Raw genomic sequence first — 26,811 nt, 5'->3', positions numbered from 1 at the left:
TGGTTTTACCTACTGTCAAAATTACATGAACCTGAAACATTTGAACAAAAATTATACTAACATTTCCGGTGCTTCCTCTGCTCACAGGTCCAAACTATTGCTTGGAAGGCATGCGGAGGAGTTCTGTGTCACCCCTAACTTTCTATGTGACCTTGAGTAAATTACTTTCCTTCTCTGAGTTTTCACATGTCTGACTGGTTGAACTGTGATTTCAGCTGCAGACATCAAACTGAATCAGTAAACTCAGTTAATGAGTACTGAGGTAAGTCTAAGGAAAAGAGAACTCTCGGCAGGCTGTTGGCTTTGCTGCTAGACAGAGAGCTTGGGAGTTGGGAGGATGGGCCTGTAACAGGAATTGAATTTCAAATTGGGATCTCTGGTTCCAGAGAGAAGTGACTTCTCAGAAACATGCATTTCCAAGTGTATGTCTTCTGCTTTTCCTGTAATGAAGTGAAGGAGACTCTGGAGGCCTTCATTCCCATTTTGTCCCTGACCTGACTTCCTCACACCCCCTCCAGAACTGTTCCTGTATGTGGCCTTTGGCCTTCAAGCTTCTCGCCACTGCACCTTCTCTCATGCCTCTCTCTGGAATGCCTCTCTCACCACCTCTGTGCTTCAAAGCCTTATTCAGTCCCGAACTCAGTCTGCAGGATTCCACATAGAATTAAACTTCCCTCCTCTGGAGGCCTGTGGACTTGCTCATTGGATCAGTCAAGTGTCTTTGGTACAAGTGGTCAAGGGCATGAACTGGGTAAGGGATGGCCTGGGTCTGTATCTGACTCTCCCGCTCAGTGGCTGTCAAACTTGGAACATCTCTGTGCTCAGTCTTCTTATTCATGAAATGGGGTCAATAACTGTGAGTTCCGTGTAGGGATGTGTGATCATTCATTTAGTGCATGGATGCATGGGAAGTATCTAACACTTGACATGGGGCAAGCACTAGGGGACTATGGTGGTTACTGCATTCATCTCCTTGTGCTCTAGTTGGTTTTTACCGTTTTGTATCCCAACCCCAGACCCCCACATTGTCAGCTACCTGAGAGCAGAAGCCATATTCATGTTAACCTTTCCAGTACCTTATCTACGGCTTGGTATGGGGGAGGTTCCCCCAAATGTGGCTGGTGAATGGGTGGCTTTGTTCCAGGCCATTGATGCACTCTGTCCACGGCTGAATGGAAGTTAAAATCCCCACCTGAGTTACCTCTGATATTTCCATTTGCAGATTATGGGAAAGGCTCCTGTGCTTTTAGGAAAAGGAAGCTTGCAATCACCTGGCACTATACCTGGTACTTTCACGGATGCTATTCGGTTTAACCTTCTCCTAAATGCCCTGCTCTTATTGAGCAGGTAAGGAAGCAACTTCAGAGAAGTTAAGCAGCTTGCCGAAGGCCACACAGCTATTCAGCAAAGAGGTAATTTGACTCCAGGGATGGGTGTCCCCAAGCCAGCATGCCTTCTTACTTGTTACTCATTTGTAAATTCCATGGTTGGTGGTGGAGGACATATCCTGGAGGGGGTATTGAGTGGTTTGGGATTTACTAAGACACCTCTTGCTTCACATATAGCTGATGCTGAGTCCTTCAGAGGAATGCCTGCAGCATTTATGCCTGTAATCCCAGCACTTTGGGAGGCTGAGGCGGGCAGATCACGAGGTCAGAAGATCGAGACCATCCTGGCTAACACAGTGAAATCCTGTCTCTACTAAAAAACTTAGCCAGGCATGGTGGCACGCACCTAGTCCCAGCTGCTTGGGAGGCTGAGGCAGGAGAATTGCTTGAACCCAGAAGACAGAGGTTGCAGTGAGCCAAGATGGCACCACTACACTTCAGCATGGGAGACAGAGTGAGACTCCACTTCAAAAATAAAAAATATAAAATAAATTGAGAGCCTGCTAGGGAAGCAGGGAGCAGCTATTTCTGTTCAAGGCAATCGCTGAGGCTGGGCCTGCCCAGAATTCATGAGGAAGCACCCTAGAGAAGGCTGGTGGCTTGGTAGACACTGGATCTTGCTGGCTCAGCTGGGCACAGTGCAAGGTGCTGTACATAAGTGGCTTCACTGACTCCTGGAAGGATGCCCAGGTCGGGACACTCACTGTGAGTTGCAAAAAAGGAAAGGGGAACCCTGAGAAGGAAGGCAGGAACAAGGGCTCATGGCCAGAGGTGTGGAGCTGCATGGAAATCTTCTTGAGTGGGATGCCCAGGCTTCCAAATCCCAGAAGCTCCAGCTGAGTGGCTCTGCAGAAGGCTAGGTGTCCTGGGTGAGTGGGCTCGCATCCTACACACTCTTCATCCTCCAGGCACTCTGGGCATCCCCCATCCTCTGGGTGGGGACAGCTTTCTGGCTGTGCTGGGTGAGAGTGATCATAGCCAGCAGTCCTGGCTGGGCCTTCAGTTCTTGATCCCAGTAAAGGCAGGGGCTATGGGGTGCCCTGGTGCACAGAGGCTCACTGGTGCCTCAAGGTCTCCTCCCACATCCATCCACATCCTGGCTCAGCACTGATTGTGACATTCTGGAGGACAAGGCTGGAGCTTCCACAGTGTGTACCTGCATTCTGGAGGCCAGGCTGCCAAGAACTGGCTCTTAACCACTGCGTCTTCCAGGTCCTTAAAACTCCAGCCAGAGGGCTGCCTGTAGGGTCTGCTTCTGTGCAGCTGCTCAGAGCAGTGACAGCACCCCTCATCCCCTCCCTGTCCACCCCACAAATACCTCTTGCTTACCTGGGTCGTGTCCATGCTGGCCTCTGCTCTTGGAGCCTGGAGAGCCAGAGCCACCAAGCACAGACAGGCCAGGCTCAGGGAGCAGCCTGTGGTGGGGCAGCCCACCTGTACCCACCACTTCCTTGCACCTTCCCACTCCGCAGCATCCTCGATGGATGCAGGTTCCCTCCATGCCTCCATCCAGGGGCATCCCCACCCCTCACTGCAACTCTCTCCAGAGCCCTCCACCCTCCTCCCTGCTCCTTCCTCTTCTGCCCTTTGCCTGCCCTACCTGTCACCTCATTGTGCTCTGACTTCATCCTGCAGGTGCTCACGTGGGCACAGTTTGGCCTCCCTCCTGAGGGCCCTGCCCAGGCTAGCCACAGGAAGGCACCCTTGGGTGGCACCAGGTGGTGACCGGGTAGTGGGGACAAGGACCATGATGCCCATGGCAGTGGGCATCATGGGTGGAGGAGGGATGTGGGTTCCTGGACCTTTGCCCTGGTCCTGGGTGGGTAGGACAAGGTCAGGAGATCGAGACCATCCTGGCATCGAGACCAACCAGGGGTTCCTTGTCGACCCTGCACACAGTCTCCGGGGTGGTCGCCAGAGGACTGTGCAGGGGAGGCATCCAGCGGCAGCTCAAAGAGTGCAGGATGGGCGGAGGTGCCACTGAAACAAATGCTCGGAAGCAGCTGGTTATGGCAGGGCTTTCAATATATATTCCTGTATGTCTTTTCAAACATATGCAAAGTAACTCACATTTTCCTATACAGGAAAGGCAGACCAACTTCATTAATTTTCCTGCAATATGTACATAGTATTAAAAAGTTCTATAGCCTTCTAGTTTCTCCCTCCAATTAAATATAATAAAAATCTAATAAGTGCACTTTAAGTTAATATAACAGAGAAAACTTCATCCAGAATCCCATCACCCACATGTTACCAAGGGAGAAATTTTGCTACCTCTCATTTCAGGCCAGTTCAGGCCGGTGTACATTGTCTCAGAAGGGGGATACTTCTTTCTGGTACTGGAGAGTCACCAGAAAACAGGACAGGCCGCTCATCTCGCCCACAGGCTAGGTTCTCCGGATGCCACTAGGTTTGCCGGACGCCAACTCTTGTCAGAGTTATTCCATTTGCCTGTTCGGAAAAGGCAGCCTTTGCCCCTACATTCCTACCTCCTGGGCTAGAGGCCTGCCTGAGGTCTGGGGGGCGAGGAGGAGTGAGATTGCACTTGCCCTGTGCTGATAGTGGATGGGAGATAATGGTTTACGTGGGAAAGTACAGCCCCTCCAGCTTCAGGGATCAGCTCACAGCGCAGGGGGGAACAGCCTCAGAGGAAGATTAGAGCACTTGTTAATAAAGGTCTTAAATAATTGTCTTTGTGTAAAAAAAAAACCTTTTTTTAGTTGTTAGAGTTTATTTTATTTATGGAGATAATTCAAATCCAGAGCAACACGTACCTAGTGACAATTCTGAAAACATTTTAGGAAGAGCAACACATTGGTTTTTCCTTTTTGAGACGTGTAAAGGTGTTCATCACTGCAGTGCCTCGTTTACGCCTCAAGGCTTGCTCAGTGCTGCCCTCCAAGAACACCGCTCCGTCCCCTTCAGGATGGGCAGGGCCCCACGTCCTTCCCCTCGTACATCCTTCATAAAACCTGTCAAGTAATGTTTTTACATGGTTCTCTCCCTCCCAGATATGAGCAGGAACTCATCTGCTGAGCTCACATCCAGGCACAAAGATAACATTTTAAAAAATAGGCTGGATGCAGTGCCTCACCCCTGTAATTCCAGCACTTTGGGAGGCCAAGGCGGTCAGATCACCTTAGGTCAGGCGTTCAAGACCAGCCTGGCCAACATGGTGAAACCTCATCTCTACTAAAAATACAAAAATTAGTCAGTATGGTGGCACATGCCTGTAATCCCAGCTACTCAGGACGCTGAGGCACAAGAATTGCTAGAGCCCGGGAGGTGGAGGTTACAGTGAGCCAAGATTGTACCACTGCACTCCAGCCTGGGTGACAGAGCAAGACTCTGCCTCAAAAAAAAAAAAAAAAAAGAAAAAGGAAAGAAAAAAGAAAGAAAATTTGGTGTAGTCAGACTTATTAAATTTAGGAGCTGCATAATCATGAAAACTGTATCCCAAGAAAATTAAATGGCTGGCCAATTTGATGAACTATTTCCTGAGCTTGGTCACTTGACTATAAACAGTGGTGCTTTCTCAGCATAAACATTCTAAATGTGGATAGGAAGTGTGCTGTGCAGAACAGACAGATTATTCTTTTAACTACATGCATCTGGAAGGTCCCTTGGTCATTCCGTGAATTTGTAGGGAAAAAACCTTCCTGACCAGGAGACCGATTCTTTTTGGCTAAACTGGGAATGATGCCAATCTATAACATTGTCAGTTAAACACAGCGGAAGATTCAGAGGGAGGCAAATTAAAAGTGACAAGGAGCTATCCATTTTTGCCCTGTATTTTTAACAAAGATTTTAAGTTACTGTGCTCAACTTAGTTACCAGACAACCTCCAGGGAGACAGAACACTGACTGGCCTTGTCTTTCTGGAAAACCACAGGACAACTGGTATTTAAAGCTTTAGGTCTGACTGAATAATATGCTTCATACAGGTCTAAAAATAATAAGTATGGCCGGGCGCAGTGGCTCATGCCTGTAATCCCAGCACTTTGGGAGGCCGAGGTGGGTAGATCATAAGGTCAAGAGATCAAGACCATCCTGGTCAACATGGTGAAACCCGTCTCTACTAAAAATACAAAAAATTAGCTGGGAATGGTGGCACATGCCTGTAATCCCAGCTACTCAAGAGGCTGAGGCAGGATAATTGCCTGAACCCAGGAGGCGGAGGTTGCGGTGAGCCGAGATCGCGCCATTGCACTCCAGCCTGGGTAACAAGAGCGAAATTCTGTCTCAAAAAAAAAAAAAAAAAAAAAAATCTTCCAGGCGCGGAGGCTCACTCCTGTAATTCGAGGTACTCGGGACCTGAGGCAGGAGAATTGCTTGCTCCCAGGACGCGGAGGTTGCGGTGAGCCGAGATCGCCCCATTGCACTGCAGCCTGGGTAACAAGAGCGAAACTCCGTTTCAAAAAAAAAAAAAAAAAAAAAAATCTTCCGGCCCCGGTGGCTCACACCTGTAATCTCAGCACTTTTGGAGGCTAAGGCGGGTGGATCACGAGGTCAAGAGATCCAGAACATCCTGGTCAACATGGTGAAACCTCGTCTCTACTAAAAATACAAAAAAGTAGCTTGGCATGGTAATGCGTGCCTGTAATCCCAGCTACTCAGGAGGCTGAGGTAGGAGAATTGCCTGAACCCATGAGGCGGAGGTTGCAGTGAGTCGCGATCATGCCATTGCACTCTGGCCTGGGTAACAGTGAAGCTCCTTCTCAAAAAAAAAAAAAAAATCAGAGAGATCAGCATCTACAATTGTAAAGACGAGGTGCTGGATAAATCCCCTCTGACCTGCCTTTTTATGAGATAGAGTTTCCCTCTTGTCACCCAGGCTGGAGTGCAATGGTGCAATCTTGGCTCATTGCAACCTCTGCCTCCTTTGTTCAAGCGATTCTCCTGCATCAGCCTCCCAAGTAGCTGAGTTTACAGGTGTCCACCACCGTGCCCAGCTAATTTCCTTTATTTAACTTTAACTTTAAATTTATTTTTATTTTATTTTTAAAAAGAACAAAATATGGAACGCTTCATGAATTTGCATGTCATCCTTGCGCAGGGGCCCTGCTAATCTCTCTGTATCATTCCAATCTTAGTGGATGTGCTGCCGAGGCGAGCACATGCCCAGGTAATTTTTTATTTTATTTTATTTTATTTTATTTTATTTTATTTTTACAGAGAATGGGTTTTACTATGTTGGTCAGGCTAATCTCGAACCTCTGGCCTCATGATCTGCCCACCTCAGCCTTCCAAAGTGCCAGGATTAGAGGTGTGGGCAACCTTGTCCAACTTAATTTTTGTGTGTGTGTGTGTGTTTTTTTTTTAAAGACAAGGTTTCACCATGTTGGTCGGGCTGGTCTTGAACTCCCGACCTCAGGTGATCTGCCTGCCTTAGCCTCCAAAGGGCTTGGATTACAGGCGTGAGTCACTACGCCTGGCCAATTTTTTAATTTTTATTGGAGACCAGGTTTCACCACATTGGCCGGCTGGTCTTGAACACCTGACCTCAGGTGATCCACCCTCCTGTGCTTCAAAAAGTGCTGGGATTATAGGCAATAGCCTCCATGCCCCACCTTGTAAATCTTTTAATCTAAAAACCTTCTGAAAAATCAAGATTATGGCCTGGCGCAGTGGGTCATGCCTGTAATCCCAACACTTTGGGAGGCAGAGATGGGTGGATCACGAGGTCAGCAGTTCAAGGCCAGCCTGACCAACATGGTGAAAACCTGTCTCTACTAAAATACAAAAATTAGCCAGATATGGTGGTGTGCGTCTGTAATCCCAGCTACTCAGGAGGGTGAGGCAGGAGGATCACTTGAACCTGGACGGCAGAGGTTGCAGTGAGCCAAGATCGTGCCACTGCACTCCAGCCTGGGTGACAGAGCAAGAGTCTGTCTCAAAAAAAGGAAGTTTATATTTGTTTATTTATTTTTTTTTACACAAATGATCTTGATCTGTCCCTCAGGCTGGAGTGCAGTGGTGCAATCATAGCTTACTGCAGCCTCCCACTTCTAGGTCTTAAGCAATCCTCCCACCTCAAATTCCTGAGTAGCTAGGACTACAGGTGCACAGCACCACGCCCAGCTAAAGTTTCGTAGAGACGGGATCTTGTTCTGTCACCCCGGCTGGTTTCAAACTCTGAGCCTCAAACGATCTTCCTTTCTCAGTCTCCCAAAATGCTGGGATTTCAGGGGTGAGCCACTGTGCCCAGTCTAAACTTTATTATTTAATTATTTCTTGTTTTATTTACTTTGGAGACAGAGTTTTGTTCTTGTTGCCTGGGCTGCAGTACAGTTTCAGGATCTTGGCTCACTGCAAACTCTGCCCCCCAGTTCAAATGATTCTCTTCCCTCAGCCTCCTGAGGAGCTGAGATTACAGATCCTCACTACCATGCTCAAGTAATTTTTTTGTATTTTTAGAAGAGACGGGTTTCATCATGTTGGCCAGGCTGCTTTCGAACTGCTGACCTCAGGTGTTCCACTCACCTCAGTCTCTCAAAGTGCATGTATAATGGGCGTGAGCCCTCACACCCAGCCTTAACTTTATTTATTTTTAACTTTACTTATTTTTTTAAAAGACGGGGTTTCACCGTGTTGGTCAGGCTGGTCTTGAACCCACAACGTCAGGTAATCTGCCCACCTTGGTCTCCAAAGTGCTTGGATTACAGGCATGAGTCACCATGCCCAGCCAACTTTATTTTTAAAAATCAGAGAGATTGGGCCGGGCGCTGTGGCTTGCGCCAGTAATCCTAGCACTTTGGGAGGCCGAAGTGGGTGGATCACCTGAGGTCAATAGTTAAAGATCAGCCTGGCCGTGATGGTGAAACCCCATCTTATTAAAAAAAAGAAAATATGCCGGGTGTGGTGGCTCACGCCTGTAATCCCAGCACTTTGGGAGGCTGAGGCGGGTGGATCACGAGGTCAAGAGATTGAGACCATCCTGGTCAACATGGTGAAAGCCCGTCTCTACTAAAAATACAAAAAATTAGCTGGGCATGGTGGCGCGTGCCTATAATCCCAGCTACTCAGGAGGCAGAGGCAGAAGAATTGCTTGAACCCAGGAGGTGGAGGTTGCGGTGAGCCGAGATCGCACCATTGCACTCCAGCCTGGGTAACAAGAGCGAAACTCCGTCTCAAAAAAGAAACAAAGAAAAATATGTTCCGGGCATGGTGGCTGACGCCGGTAATCCCAGCAGTTTTTGAGGCTAAGGCGGGTTGATCATGACCTCAAGAGATCGAGAACATCCAGGTCAACATGGTGAAACTCCGTCTCTACTAAGAATACAAACAATTAGCTGGGCACGGTGGCACGTGTCTGTAATCCCAGCTACCCAGGAGGCTGAGGCAGGAGAATTGCCTGAACCCAGGAGGCGGAGGTTGCGGTGAGCCGAGATCGCACCATTGCACTCCAGCCTGGGTAACAAGAGCGAAACTCCGTCTCAAAAAAAAAAAAAAAAGATACCAGTAGTCACTGCCTTGGATTCCCAGCCCAACTTCACCAGGTATGGCCTTGCCCAAGAGACCTACATTCTCTGAGGCTCAATTTCCTCAAATAAGAAAATGTGGGTTAAAGCAGTTCACTCCTCATAGGATTTTCATGATGATTAACGAAGAGGCCCATGTGCCGCCTAACACAGAGCCTGGTTCCTGGTTCTCTCTCACCACAACTTAAATCAGTCTATAAAGAAAAGCAATACACCATCAAAATGAAGCCTCTGTTTCCCCCTCCCGTCTAGGTCCCCTGCTGGTGGAAGGCACCTTCACCATGGAGGGTGTTTCTTACCATAAGTGGCTGGGTGATGAAAACACAGCAGACCACAGAGAGGGACAGCAGCTGCAGCCACTGCACACACTGCTCCTGGCCAAACCTGCCCCAGGGGAAAGTGTGGTGGTCAGCATCCTCTAGGGGAGCAGGCCACCCAGCTGTCATTGCTACCCAAGCACAGAGACCCTGCATGACAGGGCCCGTGGCCTCACTGTGGCAGGAAAGCAGCTATGGGGATGGTGCTGGACATGAGCAGTATCTTCCTTCTCATCAAAGGGGAGCCCATTGCTGCCAAGAGCATAGCAACCTCCCTGAAGCTGCTCAGTGGGAAAGAGAAAGGAAAATCCAACATGCAGACAGAACAGAGCACAGAGAGGGGAAGGGGCAGAAAATGGTTTGGGGTATAATAATAATGACGGCAGCAACAACAAAGCTGGATGCCGGCGGGGCTCTCCGCAGGACCAGGCATGATGCCAACAGGACTGCTTTCGTATTTCAGCTGCTCCTCCCCAAACCCTAGGATTAAGCTCTCTGACATTCCTATTTTACAGATGAGCAAACTGAGGCACTAGGGAGGTCTAAGTACCTTCCCATCCTCACAGAGTGATTCAACACCTACAGTTGAGAAGATGAAAAGAGATGGGAAGAAAAGGCCTTGGCTTTGTGGCTACTCTTTGTGGTTTATGAAGACGTGGGCCACAGAGCCACACTGAATGACCCTGGGGTCTCCGATGGTGAGTCCAAGCTGCACAGGAGCCAGAGAGGCAGCATGTGCCGGGTGACAGGATCAGAATCCATGACACATGCATCATAATCCCTGTCTCAAAGGCATATGCTTTTTCAATTGATGGGAGACCAGGAACAGCATATTCCAGCCACAGCTCCTGGCTGGGAACCTGGTCCTCTCAGGAGCTCTGCAGCTGAGTTCCTTCCTTCCTTGCACGGAGGTCCTGCAGCTTCTTGTTTAACATCTGGACTCCATCCAAGCCTGCTGCCATGGCAGGGCTGGCCAGGCCAAGCCACTCTTTGAGATCTGCATATTTTATTTACCCCAAAAGGTGAGAGGTTAGAAATGAGGGAGAAAATAGCAATAGTGACATCTGGAGCCTGCATCTGATGAGTTCCCAGAAATGCAGGGTTTATTTACAAATGCTAGACCTTCCCCCTGAGGATCTGAGGATGTTTGAAAACTTCTACAGCTCACCTGTAGCCTAGAAATCCTGTCCCCAAACCACAGGCCAGAGAAGTGGTCCCACAGATGGCCCACACTGCAGAGTTCCACCATGGCAGAGGGGCTCTTGACCACCGGGGCATTAGTCTCTCCAAACCACTGCTGGGTGCTGTGGAAGAGTAGGACAGAGACAAGGCAGCTCAAGAGACCTCGGCATCTCCATCCACACGGAGTATCGTGGTGAATGTTAGGTGTCAACCAGATGGGGTTGCAGGGCGCCCAGGCATTTGGTTAAATGTGATTTCTGAGTGTGTTTGGGGTGGGGGGTGTTTCCAGGTGATATTAACATCTGAATCAGCCGAGTGAGTGAAGCAGATGGCCTTTCCAGCCATAGCCTCCTCCAATGCCTCGAGGTCCTGAATAGACCTCACAGGCTGAGAATGAGGGAACTCCTGCCTGACTGCTGAGCTGGGACATTGGTGCTCACCTAAGGGTCTAGGGTGTGGGTGGTTGTGGTGAGCAGCCACTCCTGCCTCACTGTGCCCTCAGAAAGCTTTTGGGGACCTCCTCTTCTGAACAGACCAATGGGTCTGTTCAGAGGCAGAGGGACCAGTTTCCATTTCAGACCCAAACAACTAAGCAGGCTGACCTGGAACCTGAGGGTCTGCCCTGATTTGGATCAAGTCCCACATGCCACTAGGGACAGGGCTTGTGACTGGTCCCCTGCAGTCCTCATCCTTCCCTCTCTGCTGTTGATTTCCCCAGGGCCAGGTACAGGATGAAAGGGTTGCCCCATACGGTCTTCATGCCTTCAGATGCAGCCATCTCAGCCCGTTTCTAGCGACCGCTCTTAGAGGCAGATGCCATGTCAACCTAGGGCAACCGAGCACAATACCTTTCAACAACGAAGGAGCTCTTACTGGGAAGCTGGTATTAGACAAACCGGGGACATTGGTTGAATATAAATCAAGGAATGTGGGCTGTGGCTGGGACAGTGGAGTCGTCCTGAGACACACCTTCACTACAGCCTCATCGGTGGCTGGTCTGCCAGTGTGAGCCTTGCACTTCTGAGTGCTCCCTTCCAGCCCAGGCCACGTGTCCAGCTTGTCTGGGAGGGTGGCCGGTCTTTGGGATGAGTTTGCCCTCTGATCCGCTGCTGATACTGGTGCCTACACTGAAGGCTCACCTGCCTGAAGCTTGTTCACTCACAGAAAAGATCCTTCTTGTGCCCCACTGTGTGTGAGGTGCTGTGCAGCATGGGTCCAACCAGACGCGGCTGCACGCACAGGCCTTGCCAGCCACTGTGAAGAAGCACCTGAATCCAGTACGCAATGACCTGGGCTGAGCTGGAGTCTCAAGAAAATCATCTCCTCATGCACCAGGTGGCTCCAGGATCCTGAAGCCACACACGCTTGCCAGGCCAGGCCCACCAGTCTTCTCTCTGCCAGGATTTGGCTGTCCTCCTAGGATTACAGCAGGATTCAATCTCCCTGCACACAGCCCTATTTGTCCTAGGGTAATCCCTGCCTCAACCAGCTCCCGGCTGAGACTCCAGCATAATTGGAAGCTGGGACTATTGTTCACTGTCATTAGCATTGAGAAATGCAAAGCTTCAAATTCCAGAATATTTTTAAAAAGTTACAAGCGTATTACTGGCTTTTAAAAAGATATGACCAAACTTATGTTAAGTACTTGCTAGAAAGCACCAAGACTTTGGAGGACAGTTGGATGCCTCCGTTTCGGGTGGACCTCTGCCTGGTTTTTAGATGAGACTGGAGGATTCAGTGGCATTTGGCTCAACTGTGGCTCTGCTTGTTCTGCCTCTCCCAATGGCTGCAGGTCTGCTGGACTGGCAGGAAGGGGGCTGTGGTTGTGAGCCACAGTTACCTTGAGCACGGGGCAGGCAGCAGTGGCTCTTCCCCATCAGAGCAGTCCCACTGTGGTCAGCCCCATGGGCCTCCAGCTCAGGGGCTGGACAGGCTGTGCCATTATCACTTGCCGCCTTCCTTTGGGCCCTGCCACTCCCAAAGAGAATGGCTGATGCAGGATGCTAGAACGACAAGGTCAGGCCAAGGTTAATGTCTCCGCAGACAGGGCCTCACATGTGACGCTCAACAGTGATATGGCTTGCCGCCTTCTCAAAGGATGGGCCTGGCAGGGGCGGGTGTGGTGCTCAGGCCTCTGGAGAATTCTGAGGGAGGAGGCACAGGCGGCCCTGGAGCCAGCTCCTTCATACTCCTAGGAGGATGGCGGGTGCCCCTGGGGAAATGTTGGCGGCCTAACAGCAGCTCCACGTAGTCAGGGTGATTGCACCTGGCTCTCTGGTAGGCTTGACCCTGCCACTGAGGGGAATTCAGCCAAGAGCAATGGGCTGGGCAAAGCCTCTGAGGGGGGAGGGTGCAGAGCCCCAGCATGGTGTTTGGCACAGGGAGGGGGTGGGGGCACACTGTGTTTCGAGCAGCGAACCGAGATACCACCCTCAGGAACAGGAGCGGCAGATCTGCCACCAGGGAGTTAGGGACTGGCAAACAAGGCATTGTGTGTGCCCTCACATGTCCCATGGAGCAGAATCCCATGTAAGCGAAGGGGCAATCACACACATCCGAAAAGCTCTATGGCAATGGGGTGCTGCAGCTGTGCTATTAGAAACTGCCCTATGTCATGGGCCTCTTTGAGACCTGGAATGGAGCTCCCAGCACTGGGGCAGCTTCTCTGTGCCCCCTCCTCCCAAGGAGGTGGAGAAGCTCACTGAACAATCACCCCAAGCCTTGCTGCCAGTGTCTCTCCCACAGTCCTGCTGGTATTTACTGAGTAGACACATGGGGCTTTCCAAATTCTGCTGGGCTGCTCCTCCTTCCTGCTTTAGGCATCTGCTGAGACCCCTTCTCTCTAACCCACTTGGACAGCCAGCCTACTGTGGCATGTGTCCTGGGAAACGGACCTCCTTGTAGGGAGAATAGCCCCCAGCCAGCACAGCAGGCCTTGCAGTGATCTTTTCCTGTGTCCATCTCACCGTGGGCCTGACCCATCCATGGCCAGACCGCAGCCAAGGGAGGATGCCAGAGAAATCTAATTGTCAGCATTTCATGCTAGAGGATTAGCTGCTGCACATATGACTGATTTACCTTGCAGGTTTCCTGTGCATCTGATATCCTTCTGCAGGAATTAGAACCTGATTAAAAAAAAAGTCCAGGCCGGGCGCGGTGGCTCAAGCCTGTAATCCCAGCACTTTGGGAGGCCGAGGCGGGTGGATCACGAGGTCAAGAGATCGAGACCATCCTGGTCAACATGGTGAAACCCCGTCTCTACTAATACAAAAAAATTAGCTGGGCATGGTGGCGCGTGCCTGTAATCCCAGCTACTCAGGAGGCTGAGGCAGGAGAATTGCCTGAACCCAGGAGGCGGAGCTTGCGGTGAGCCGAGATCGCGCCATTGCACTCCAGCCTGGGTAACGAGCAAAACTCCGTCTCAAAAAAAAAAAAAAAAAAAAAAAAAAAAGTCCAATATATGATGCTTTGGGATCATACATTTAAACAGGGATACACTTAAGGATTGGCAGGGGTACTACTTTCTTTAGCAAATATTCTTCCTTCCTGACTCAGCCAGAATGAGCCTTTCTGAGAGGACAAGGCTAGAATGAGGACTTTCTGTTGATGCTTCAGTCCTGGTATTGGCTTGGGCAACTCTCACACCCACTTGAGGTTGTCCTAAGGAAACATGGCGGCTTGAGAAAAATGTTTAATTAATAAAATAAATGGCACTATCAATGGGAAAATATATTCACTATCCATCTGGCAAAGACCTACTTTACTTAGGAGGTGAAAAGCGTTTATACATCACTCAGAAAAAAAAGGATTTTACAAGGTTCATATAAATGTGGGCACATAAAAAGGACAGACCACAGAAAATAAAATGACTTTTAAACACCTGAAATGATGCTCAATGTTACTCATGATAAACACAGTGCAAACTGCAAGCAGAAGATACAATTTCTACTTAGTAGATTGGTGTAAAAGGCTCAGCCCCACGGAGTTTCTGAGAGTTTTAATGCACATTTACCCTGGGGTGCCTCGGTCTGTGCTCCTCCTCTAAGGGGGCTGTGTGGCTCCACTCGGACAGGCCCTGGGGCTTCCTGCGGAAGGAAAGAGGTGGTTCACCAAGGGCATTCTCCAGCAATAAAGGGGCTGCTCAGGAGAAAAGGGCTAGGAGGCCAAGCGCAGGTACCTTGCTGAGCCTGAAGAGCAAGGACAAGAGCTGGGCCCCTGGAGAAGCCAGGAGGGTACACAGGAGACCCATCCTGAAGGATTCAAGGGAGGGGCTGACATCCAGCTGGGGCTGCAACAAACCAACAGCAGCCATTACATCAATCCAATATAAGTCCAACTTAAAACACAGTCATTGTGTAATTACAAATATATGTAATATGAATACATACATTATATTTAATAAAAGTGCTCTCTTGATGAATCATGAATTTTAAGTTAGAATTCTATCTGTCTGTCTGTCTGTCTGTCTGTCTGTCTGTCTGTCTATCTATCTGTCTGTCTGTCTATCTATCTGTCTATCTATCTATCAATCAAGATGGAGTTTTGCTCTGTCGCCCAGCCTGGAGTGCAGTGGTGTGATCTCGGATCACTGCAACTTCTGCTTCCTAGGTTCAAGCAATTCTCCCAGCTCGGCCTCCCAAGTAGCTGAGATTACAGGTGTGTACCACCCACATCCAGCTAATTTTTGTATTTTTAGTAGAAACAGGATTTCACCATGTTGGCTAGGCTGCTCTCAAACTCCTGACCTCAGGCAATCTGCCTGCCTCGGCCCCACAAAATGCTGGGGTTGTAGGTGTGAGTCACCGCGCCTGGCCACAATTTAATTTAAATAATGCCTGGTATTCAATATTGTTCTAAGAAAAAAAAATAGAACTACATATAGACCTGATACGACGGATACAAGCAGAAGGAATCCAGCAAAGGCTCTTCTACTCCAGGAGTGAAAAAAGAAATAACTTTGTTTCTTCTTATACAAATCATTTTGGATTGAACAAATGCTTGCCGAGCACCCACTCTCTACCAGGCATGTGCTCTGTGGATTGAATCATGGCTACGATCCGGCAAGGCATCAACACCCACAAGGTACCAATGAACAGACCAACATCAGACAACATCAGAAGACCTTTTTTGAGGTCAACCTCAAAAAAGAGGCCAACCAAAGATTTACTCACCATAGTCCCTGGTCCATTTCCAGGCAGATAGAGCTGTTCCCTTCCTGCTACTGATGGTATTTCTTTATCCTCTTTTTACAAATTCTATGTACTGTTATGTTTTTAATCCCACCAATCCATAATTGCTATTGGATCTCTCTGATACATGGTGTCATAAAGGAGCCAGTATGCCCAGCTGTCCCATGGATGGATCGCTGACCCCCACATCAGAAACGGACCTTGTCACCCCATTCTCCAGCTGCACCATGACCCAGTGGTGAACCGAGCAGACTGGGTGCATGAATGGGCATGATGTTGTAGTAAACAAGTCAGTTTTCCCTCAGCCCACATCCTGCTGTGCTGTTTTTCCCTCAGGAAAGGCAGGCTCTCCCTTTTAAATGCTGGCACTGATTTGGAACTAATTTTCTACATCTCATGAGGAACAATCAGACCAGAGCTGCCAGTGCACACGGCATCCTGAAGAAAAATGTGGTCATCAGAATGGTTCTGCATTCCTTTGTCCAGAGGATTTGTTTAAAATCTAAATGAATTACCAACTTAAAAATAAAATTCAAGAGCATTCTCATAAGACAGCCGGCTGCCAGGCTCTCTGGAAAAGTTCTGCTGCTGGCTCTGGGGCACGAGCTCCCGCACAGCAGCTGTCCACTGAGCCGGCAGACTCAGGACTGTGCAGGTCCCACCCAGTGCCCACACCTGGCAGAGCCCTCCTGCTCCTTCCCTGGCCTCCAGGTGGCCAGGCTCACTTTCCCTGGTTTAAACTTTTCTCGGATACTGTGAGCTTTGTTCACTTCTTAGGCAAAAAGGGACCACAGTATAGTCTGGGATCTGGAAGCTGCTAGAAGGAAAAGTGATTGCTCTCACCTGCTCTTGCCCTCCAGCAGTGACCAGGGCAGTGAGACAGGCGTAGATGCACAGCAGGGAGAAGGACACTGTGAGGCATGGTGTGTGCAGGTAGCGGCTGCAGGAGGGCCTGCTGTACACTGACAGCCAGATGTGGAAATCCTCCAGGTACTCTGTGAACTTGCAATGGAAAAGCTGAAACAGAAAGCAGGGGAAGTGTTCCCTGACATGGGGCATTCCTGTCAACAAAGCAAGTCCTGACTGTTAAGCAGTGATCTGAGCAGAGACTGTGAGCTTTCTGATGCTTCTATCCCAGCTGCTTAGTTGTGTACCAGGTGGGCTATGGTGCAGGTGGATGGCACTGCACTTCCCACACTCTCTGGCTCTGCTTTCCTGGCTGCTTAGCTGGGTACTAGGTGGGCTGTGGTGCAGGTGGATAACACTGCCCTCTACATGCCATCTGGCTCTGCTATCCCAGCTGGTTATCTGGGTACCAGGTGGGCTGTGGTGCAGGTGGACAACACTGCCCTCTACATGCCATCTGGCTCTGCTATCCCAGCTGGTTATCTGGGTACCAGGTGGGCTGTGGTGCAGGTGGACAATACTGCCCTCTACATGCCATCTGGCTCTGCTATCCCAGCTGGTTATCTGGGTACCAGGTGAACTGTGGTGCAGGTAGACAATACTGCCCTCTATATGCCATCTGGCTCTGCTATCCCAGCTGGTTATCTGGGTACCAGGTGAACTGTGGTGCAGGTAGACAATACTGCCCTCTACATGCCATCTGGCTCTGCTATCCCAGCTGGTTATCTGGGTACCAGGTGGGCTGTGGTGCAGGTGGACAACACTGCCCTGTACATGCCATCTGGCTCTGCTATCCCAGCTGGTTATCTGGGTACCAGGTGGGCATGGGTGCAGGTGGATAACACTGCCCTCTACATGCCATCTGGCTCTGCTATCCCAGCTGGTTATCTGGGTACTAGGTGGGCGTGGGTGCAGGTGGATGGCACCTCACTCTACATGCCATCTGGCTCTGCTATCCCAGCTGGTTATCTGGGTACTAGGTGGGCTGCGGTGCAGGTGGATAACACTGCCCTCTACATGCCATCTGGCTCTGCTATCCCAGCTGGTTATCTGGGTACTAGGTGGGCTGTGGTGCAAGTGGACAACACTGCCCTGTACATGCTGTCTGGCTCTGCTATCCCAGCTGGCTATCTGGGTACTAGGTGGGCTGTGGTGCAGGTGGACAACACTGCCCTCTACATGCCATCTGGCTCTGCTAAACCAGCTGGTTATCTGGGTACCAGGTGGGCATGGGTGCAGGTGGACGGCACCTCACTCTACATGCCATCTGGCTCTGCTATCCCAGCTGGTTATCTGGGTACCAGGTGGGCGTGGGTGCAGGTGGATGGCACCTCACTCTCGGCCTCTTAAAACTGCTCCTCCTCTGCCTCCTTGGCAGCCCCTTACTCAGCTACACTCCTATCAAGCTGGACTCTGGCTCACCCTGGCCCTCCCCTGGTACCTCCTGAGCTTTGACACATGCTTCTCCCAGCTTCACCTGCCTGGCTCTCAAATGCCTTCATGCCCAGCCTCAGGAGGCCTTCTCTCCAGAGCTTCTGATCAGTCTCTCCTTGGTTCTTCTTTGTGTTCCTAAGAGACTTCCTAAAATCCCTTCATTCTCAGAACATTCCCTGGCAACATAGTTAATTTCAGCTGGGCTTTGAGTGCACTGAGAGTGGGGCTAAGTCGCCTCCACCTCTGTCCTCAGTAGCCCACAGTGGCTGGCACACAGTAGGAAGCATGTTGCTTAGGAACTGCACTGAATTTTAAGTTCCAATTCAATTTAAATAATGCTTGGGTCTAAACTTTGTTCTAGAAAAAACAAAATTATACACAGAACTGCTCTTATGGAATATGAGCAGAGCACAGAAGCGAATGCCAGAAAAATCGTACTAACAGAATGAGAATATACCTTCTTTATGTAAATGGACTAGCCAACAAGCAATGCCTGATTTGCAGCACACACAAGTGCTTATACGTGACTAAATTAATCAGCCTATGTTTCTCACAAAAAGCTCTCAAGCACAATAGCTGGGGGATAAGCAATGTATGTCTCCCACAGTTAACTCCAGTTCCTCAGCTCAATAGTCATTCTTATACGGAGACCATCATCTAAGGGGAAGCCCCAGTTGAATGGACCTTCAGTTCTAGATGTTGAGGAATTTCCACATGCTATGGCTGATTGAAAACTTGTTTCAAATCCTTCGTGATCAAGTTTCTTACTAACTTAGCAATATGTCAGGCCTGAAAATGCCAAGGTCTTGAGCCTGGGACTCTCATCAAGGCAGGTGGCAACAGGGCAGGCTGGAAAGAAAACCCAGTGGCCTGGCAAGGTCCAGTGACACAGGAGACTGCCTCAGTTCACTGGGCTCTTACCACGGTATGAGATGCAGCCTCGGGAAGTACTCACCAGGAACACAGTACTCACACATGAGAGTTCCCACAATGTTGCCCATTACCACAATAAATGAAAGAAAACTGTAAATGCCCAACAGGACTCAGCAAAGGGTCACGCACAGTGGGCCATTATCTAGCCCTGAAATGATTTTGTAAAAATTCATGAAGAGGCCTAATCTAAACTGTTGAATAAGAAAGTGCAAAATGCGTGACATTATTATCACAATTGTATGAAATTTGTTTGTATACAGGGAAAGACGGAAAGGACATGCGAAAATCACAACTTCCACGGTTAGTTTGTGAGGGTATCTGTTATTTCATCACTTTGGCCAGCTCCTGCCATCTTGGCCCTGACCACATCTGTACCGCATCTGTATTACCCTATTGATAGTTATCTAGGTTGCTCCGGACACACACAGGGCACTGCAAAGTCTTTAATTACTGGCCTTCTGGACATCGCAGACCACCAGCAACCATAAATTCTAGAAATGTTTATGGAATTACGTTTACAATTACAGAGAAGCATTACTGCAATAATTAACAGTTGCAAAGGGTAATGGATCCATGCTGGGATGGCTACTTAATGAATGTATCATTTAAGATATAGATATCTTGGTAATTAACTAAGAAAAGAGGAATACACTTTAGAAGAGTTCAAAGACACTACTGTGGCGAGCAGAGCCAGGTGCCATGCTCTGCCAGTCAGCCAGGTGTGCCACAAGAGAGTGAATAAATTTCACCCGGAGAGGGCCTACCTTCCAGAAGCCGAGTCCCCCTTGCAGACAGGTGATCTCCCGCTCCACACAGCCGTCACGCCGGCCGGCACACAGCCAGCACTGGGCGGGGAAGAACCAGCCCCATCCTGTGTGCAGCTCCTTCACCATCATGTGGCTGATGAACCAGCTCGGGGAGGGCCCACAGCTGTTGTGCCAGAGGCAGATCTTCCTCAGCAGGCCCAGCTGGGCAGGAGCACTGGAGGCACACACAGCAGCATCACATCAGCTGGGTGGGTGATGGTGTGGCCCTGGCATCCCACCAGCCCCAGTGCTCACCCTCAAGGCACTGATGGCCCACAGAGGGTGGAAGGGACAGGTCAACGGATGATTGACATGCAGGGTGACATGTGAAGCCCCCTGGAACCTGGCCAGAATGTGAGAAATCCCATCAAGCACAGTGACCCTGCACTCAGGCCTTCAATATCCACCAGCTTTCCCAAACCAAAACACACAAATCCCGTTCATGTATTAGTCTCTAGTGTGGATTAGTCTAAAGTTAACCTTTTCTCTCTTAATGAAGACATAATACTCCAAACCAATAAATATCATACCTGAAATTTACCAGAAGAAAAAATAATTTCGTTCAGTCCTTTCACATTTTCTAAAACGCCTGGTGCTTGCATCCTATCTTGTTAAATTCCCTCTTTCTCCAACCCCACCATCTTTGTGACACCATGTGTCCTCACTCTTCCAAACTGGGGACAAACCCAATTAAGGTCAGCAGGTTTGGCAGGGCACGGTGGCTCACGCCTGTAATCCCAGCACTTTGGGAGGCTGAGGCGGGTGGATCATGAGGTCAAGAGATCGAGACAATCCTGGTCAACATGGTGAAACCCCATCTCTATTAAAAATACAAAAAATTAGCTGGGCATGGTGGCGCGTGCCTGTAATCCCAGCTACTCAGGAGGCTGAGGCAGGAGAATTGCCTGAACCCAGGAGGCGGAGGTTGCGGTGAGCCGAGATCACGCCATTGCCCTCCAGCCTGGGTAACAAGAGCAAAACTCCGTCTCAAAAAAAAAAAAAAAAAAAAGGTCAGCAGGTTTAGTGTCATAGAAAGCACTAACTATGAACTTTACCTCGCATAAACTTGCTGTTTAATCTACTCAGAATAACAAACTGTAAAAATACACCATAAAATTGTTTGTCTATAAATTGATGCTCAGTATTAAAGATCAATGTTATATTCTACTGTTTTGTTTTTGTGATAAGGCTACACCAATTCTGGTTTAGCAGTGAAATATTTTGGAGTACCTCAGGATAAACGTGTGTCTGGAATTCCTTTCAAACTGGGGCTTCTCTGGACAGGAGAGCTCCTTGGTTTCTGACCATCCATTGTCGCCACATAAAACAATATACACCTCAAAACAAAGAACAGGGGTAGGAGCTCAGGCTATTTCATGGCAGACACCATGCAATGCTGGGCAGGGCTTCCTCATACTTTCTCCCAGCTTCCCACCTTTCCACAAAACCACCTGCATAGTGATGTGTCCCTGCCTGGAGCCAGGGGGTGAGGGGGCATGCCCAGTCCCAGGCCTCCCTGGAGAGCGCCTGGTAGAATTGACCATTTCCTCACCTATTTGATCTAGAAAAGCCAGATCCAAACTAGGATTTGGGAGGGAATTTATTTTCTCATGAGGGCAGAAGAACACAACGGTGGGCATACCATTTTCCTCCCTACAGCTTGGCAGGGAGATGCCGGAGGAGCCTGGACCCTGGGGGTGGGGGCACCCATGCACCTGCGGGTATACCCTGGGGAGGCACATGCCAATCTGGCTGGGCTTGTCATTCCTCACTGTGTCTTCTGTCACATAGAAATGAACAATTCTGATGTAATGTCACTTACCAAGCTTTCATTTATTTCTGTTTTGGAAATCTTTCTTATTCGGAAGTATATATTTTCTTTGACTAGTTTCTAAACTTTGTGTTTTCACCTTTCTGTCTCTGAAGTTCTGGAGTTTATTTTTTGTGTGTATAATGTAAAGATTTAATAGTACCTTCTTCTACAAGGTCAGCTATTGTTCCAAAATATTTTTTGAAACAGTCCACCCTTTTCTGTGGTTTGTAAGACCTCTAGTCTGCCCCAGAAATCCTTCCTCAGTGCCTCTCCTGAGGTCACAACAGGATCTCAGGTACTAGTTTCAAAATAAGCCTGGATATTGGGTCGGGAGGCCCTTGCCCTGTTCTTGTCTTGAGAGTTGGCATCACCAGTCTTGTAATTGTTTCGTATTCTTGTATTCTTTTCCACCTAAATTTTAGGCTCAGTTTGTCAAGTTCCACAAAACACCTTCCTGGAATTATGAGTGGATTTCATTAGACCCAACCTCATCATGCCTTAGTTTTTCATCTGTAAAGTGGGTATACGAATAGAATTTAATTCACACTATTATTATTAATGTGATAGATTAAGTTGGGAAAAATGAAAAAGGAAAATCAGCTTTCTCATCCATGAATGTAGCTCTTCATTGAGATCTTTTATGCATATCAGGCCTAGTTCCTTCATGTGGTATTTATGTGGGGTTTGATGAATTTACTTGTAGGCACTCCATCATTTTTGACTGTGATGAAGAGGTTCTTATTTTCAACTCCATGTAAATATAAATTTATATTCATATATATATATAACATATAAATATATATATTTGTAAATAGTTATTGCTGTTTCATAGAGATTATTTTGCTGATTTTTTCTTAATCACAAATTCAGCAAGTTTCTTAAATGTTATTGGTGCTAGTCATGAGAGTGAAGAAGCTTCTCCACTTGCTGTGTAGACAACCACATCCTGCACAAAGAACCATCTCTTTCTCCCTTTCGGAACCTTTTTTTTCCTGTTTATTTCTTGCTTTATTGTTTTCTACTAGGATTTCTAGTGCAATGATAAATAGAGGTGCTGACAGCAGACACTCCTCAGAAATCATCTGCAGTTTCACCACTCAATCTTAGGTATGCTGTAGGTAGATAATCTTTGTTAGCTTAAGAGCATTCCTGTGTGTATGGTATGTTTCTCTGATAGACAATTTAAATATACAGTTGGTGATGAAGGGCTTATGGTGAGTAAGGGCCACATAAGCTTAAAAAATGTGTTGTGTCCCCAACTATCCTACCACACTGTGGTGCCCCATCTCATTCATTCTTCTTCCCATCTAACTCTTTCTCATCCACACCCCAATCCTATGGATTCTGTAAAGTAACCATGGCTCCCTCGGGAAATGGGGGCATGAGTTCCAAGTGCAGAGGGAGCCTCCCTCTCTCTGTGGGATTTGTGTCACACACACCTCTAATTGCACATGGCTCCACCCAGGCTCCAGTGTCCACCCCTGCAGACTCACCTCCACAGCCCACACCGGCACTGCTGCTCCACTCAGCCCAGTGCTAGACTATTTCCTCCTCCTCCACCACATCTGTTTCCCACCCCACTCATCCTCCACCAGCTTTTCTGGGACTGTTGTCTTCAGTCCCAAGTTCAGAAGAGTACAACTCATTCTCAGAGTCTCAAAGATGCACTCAGAGACAGAACAGATCTCCTGGGGCTGCTTTCCATGGTGGAGACAGAAGGAGAAGGGATTGGAGCAGCTGCAGAAGGTGAAGGGGTCTGCTCTTCGCCCTGACAGATGTGCAGGTAGAGGGAGGGCCATGGAAAGGGCAGGCAAGCCTTGCCCCAGCAATGAGATGGGGCCGCTGTGACAGGTAACAGACAGGGCAGCCAAATTACCAAATCCTCACTTCTGATGTTGACACTGCTTAGACACCATCAAAGAGTAGCCCCGGATGCTCAAGCTACCTTTGAGGTCAACCTGGCAGGAGCCCGGAAGCCGGTGTCAATGACAACCGCATACAGCTGGTGGCCCGGCAGGGGAGCTTCTTGCAGAAATATGTAACCAGATTTCTTTTTTTCATGATGATCTACTTGTCTGCTTTTAGTGACCAAAAATCCATAAAGAATCATAGAACCCATAATAAAAATACTGGGAAGCAAGTTTTCTGGGTGGCTATAAACAAAAGGAAAGATATAAAGAAAATTGCTCATGAAAATAGACATATAGGAAAAGAGTGATTGCCACCCCTCGCCCCTACAAACAAAAGTCCCTGCTGGGCTTCACTGATATGTTTTTACACTTGCTGGGGCCTGAGTTGGGAGGGCTTTGAAAGCAGGGAGCTGCCCTGTGGTTCCGTGACCAGCACCCCACAAGCATGGATTCCAAGGCCAAAGAAACCTTGTAACGGACCAGCCTCTGTGCTGAGAGGCTGTGCCATGCTGGGTCTGAGGAACTTTCATTGTGAACTATGGCTAAGAATGCCAATCTCACTGCTATTGTAAAGATTAAGCAATACAAATATGCAAAATTCCTGAAACATGCAGGTGCCATTATGCCTCTCTCTGTCTCTCTCTCTCTCTCTCTCTCTCTCTCTCTGTCTCTCTCTCTCCTGCTAGCAGAACAAGGCTAGGAGATGCTGGTGGTGTGTTGGAGACCCTGCCTCTGCCTCCCACTGCCCCTGTGGATGGTGCTGCTTGTTCCCTAACTGCAGGATCCACCTACCTGTTCCCAGGCACCAACACTGGCTGGGGAGAGATCACTGAACCCCTGGAGATCCATAGAATGACATTTATATCAAGCTGCTGTGCTGGGATTCTAATCTAACTGTAGTCTTACAGATTTCTGATAGATCTCAGAGGGTGGGCACCATGGCCTATGCCACATGGGGATGTTGCCCTCCCCGCCCCCTGCCATTCTGCTCTTTGATTCCGTCTGAGGGCTGGGCTCTGCTCTTGGTTTCTCACCTGCCCTCTTTTTCCCCACTGATTTCTAACTTAGGTTTCAGGGGAATCTTTTAAACTGGGTCTTAGTCATAAAGTTATAATTATTACAGTCTGTCTTCCTTTCACATTTCAAGCTCTGTGCATAAATGCCAGTTCCTGAACAGGATGCAGCCTGGCCAGAGCTCTGCCCCATGAGCTCTGCAGGGTGCTCACATCCTTCTGCCTGGATAACACTCTGAAACCTTCTGGATTCTGGCAAGATATCCCAGTTGCTACTGCTCCTGTATAACTTCAGGTGTTGCCTCTCTCTGGACGTCTTCCAGGCTGCTTCCCTCATGGTTTGCCCCAGCCCCAGTGGTATCAATGTCGCAGTCACCCATGGTTGAGGCTGCTGTCCTTCGAGCCCTGTTCACTGAATGGCCAGTGACCTTTTCTGCACCCAGCATCTGTTGCATTAGCAATTAATTTCTTATTTACTAATTATCTGATCCACCAACTAGTCCGTAAAGTAACTTGAATGATGAAATAATAAAGTAAGATAGAGTTTCCTGTTACATGAATATAATGAGAAAAAAAATTAACACACAACACCCCAGAAATGCAGACTCTGCCCTAGATATTCATTCAGCAAATATTTACTCTGAGCATCATATTAAATGTAGAGTGACACTGATGAATAAGACAGAAAATGTTCCTGTCCATATCAGCTTACACTCTACCTGTAACTCAGAATCTAAATATAGCCATATCATAGAAAAGTGGCTATAAAAATAGTGTACATTTTAAATCTATTACCTAAAATGGGTTACTCCAGAGAGAGCAAGAGGGAGCTATTAATAATTAGGCTATGACAATAAACATAATCCAGGACAGGCCCCTTAGGCAGTATTGACACTGTAGATACCAACCCTACCAATGATAATTAACCAAATTCACACTGAACTAGAACTAAACTTAAAAGTATGAAAACTATGTTGACTTCCTTGTATTTATAAACCTCTCATCAGTGAATTTAAGTATAGAGAGACAAAACAGATAGATTCAATTATATAATATTTAAAGATAATTATCTACTAATATGCATATTTCAAAAACACAATGATAGTAAGTAACATGGATATCAAGCACCCCGGAATTATATGTGGGCAACCTGAGTGAAACAAATAAAGTCTATGAAGTCTTTATGTAGGAAATGAAACTTACCTCTGGAACTTGGAAATGCCACTCACTTCAAAACTGGCCTTCAGCTTTCTCCTTAGGAGAGCGAATGCCGCGACGTGATCGTAGCTAGGAGGGAAATGGGGATGAGGATACAGAATGTGTGGAGAGAGCAGCTGTTGATAGTGTGACAGCACGTTGGTTAAAGGAATGTGAAAAGGAAGGCGGATTGTAATAATTATAACTTTATGACTAAGACCCAGTTTAAAAGATTCCCTTGAAACCTAAGTTAGAAATGAGTAAGTCTTCTGATGTGCCAGGGTTCTTCACATCTGCGTGTTGGGACACACGGCTCCCGTGGAGGCTGTCCCGAGATGCAAGACTCCAAAGCACATGGTGGACTTCATGACAGCCCTCCACAGCATGGCTGCAGCCTGAGGCTCTCGGGTCCCAGTCATAGCCTCGCTGTGCCACTAGTCAAGCTCTCTGCCTAAGTGCCAGCTCCTGGCATTACAAATATCCCACCCTGACAGTCACTATAAACCCTTTCTCCTTTTTAAAAAATAAAACCTATCTTACCTTATTATCTTGTGAGCAGGTTCTATGTCTATGTGTTATTAATTTTTTTTTTTTTTTTTTGAGATGGAGTCTCATTCTGCTTCCCAGGCTGGAGTGCAGTGATGTGATTTTGGCTCACTGAAACCTCTGCCTCCCAGGTGCAAGCAATTCTCATGCCTCAGCCTCCCGAGTAACTGGGATTACAGGTGTGCGCCCATCTAATTTTGTATTTTTAGTAGAGATGGGATTTTGCTATGTTGGCCAGGATGGTCTCAAACTTCTAACCTCAAGTGCTCCACCTGTCTTGGCCTCCCAAAGTGCTGGGATTATAGGCAATGACCCACCACGCCTGGCCTGTTACTCATTTTTGTAATCCTTGGCTCATAAAAAAGTGCCTAGAAGAGAGTACTTATGTAATGGAGGCTAAATGATTGCATTGATGCATTAATCAATAATTTAATATTGAAGCAAAATATTGGGCCATTACCAGTAAGTTTGGATGCGCTCCTAGCAATGGCATTAGGCAAATTCAAGAGTGCAACATAAGAAAAGCAATAACTGGCTATGAACTGCACTGATATGGCATGCTCTGGATATATTTGCCTCCTAGCAGGAAACCACAGAATCTAATGTCTTACGGCTTACTTGTTCTTTAAAAGGAAATGACTATCTCTGTGTCTAAATATGCCTAATAATCATTTATCTATATCCTAATGAAAATGT

The 26,811-nt window shown here is 48.1% G+C and overlaps 1 protein-coding gene and 1 non-coding gene across 2 annotated transcripts in view; both read right to left on the bottom strand.

The window, feature by feature from the left end:
• The window catches only part of LOC105709190 (polycystin-1-like protein 1), a 103,370-nt gene that overhangs the window by 9,229 nt on the left and 67,330 nt on the right, over positions 1-26,811 (bottom strand). Inside the window, 15 exon segments of the mRNA XM_064372007.1 lie at positions 2,718-2,753; positions 3,259-3,368; positions 3,663-3,727; positions 5,223-5,266; positions 9,169-9,253; positions 10,355-10,490; positions 12,209-12,371; positions 13,447-13,493; positions 14,381-14,453; positions 14,546-14,656; positions 16,401-16,574; positions 19,595-19,811; positions 20,867-20,973; positions 23,395-23,602; positions 25,576-25,659. Coding sequence (XP_064228077.1) covers positions 2,718-2,753; positions 3,259-3,368; positions 3,663-3,727; positions 5,223-5,266; positions 9,169-9,253; positions 10,355-10,490; positions 12,209-12,371; positions 13,447-13,493; positions 14,381-14,453; positions 14,546-14,656; positions 16,401-16,574; positions 19,595-19,811; positions 20,867-20,973; positions 23,395-23,602; positions 25,576-25,659 — 1,660 coding nt within the window.
• On the bottom strand, positions 6,400-6,505 carry LOC135273103 (U6 spliceosomal RNA). Its single transcript, XR_010340965.1, has one exon. It is a non-coding gene; the product is annotated as a U6 spliceosomal RNA (small nuclear RNA).

Source organism: Aotus nancymaae, unplaced genomic scaffold (genome assembly GCF_030222135.1).
Source record: "Aotus nancymaae isolate 86718 unplaced genomic scaffold, 86718_ANA_hifiasm-v0.15.2.pri h1tg000260l, whole genome shotgun sequence".
Classification (NCBI taxonomy): domain Eukaryota; kingdom Metazoa; phylum Chordata; class Mammalia; order Primates; family Aotidae; genus Aotus; species Aotus nancymaae.
This window is presented reverse-complemented; position numbering and strand designations above follow the sequence as displayed.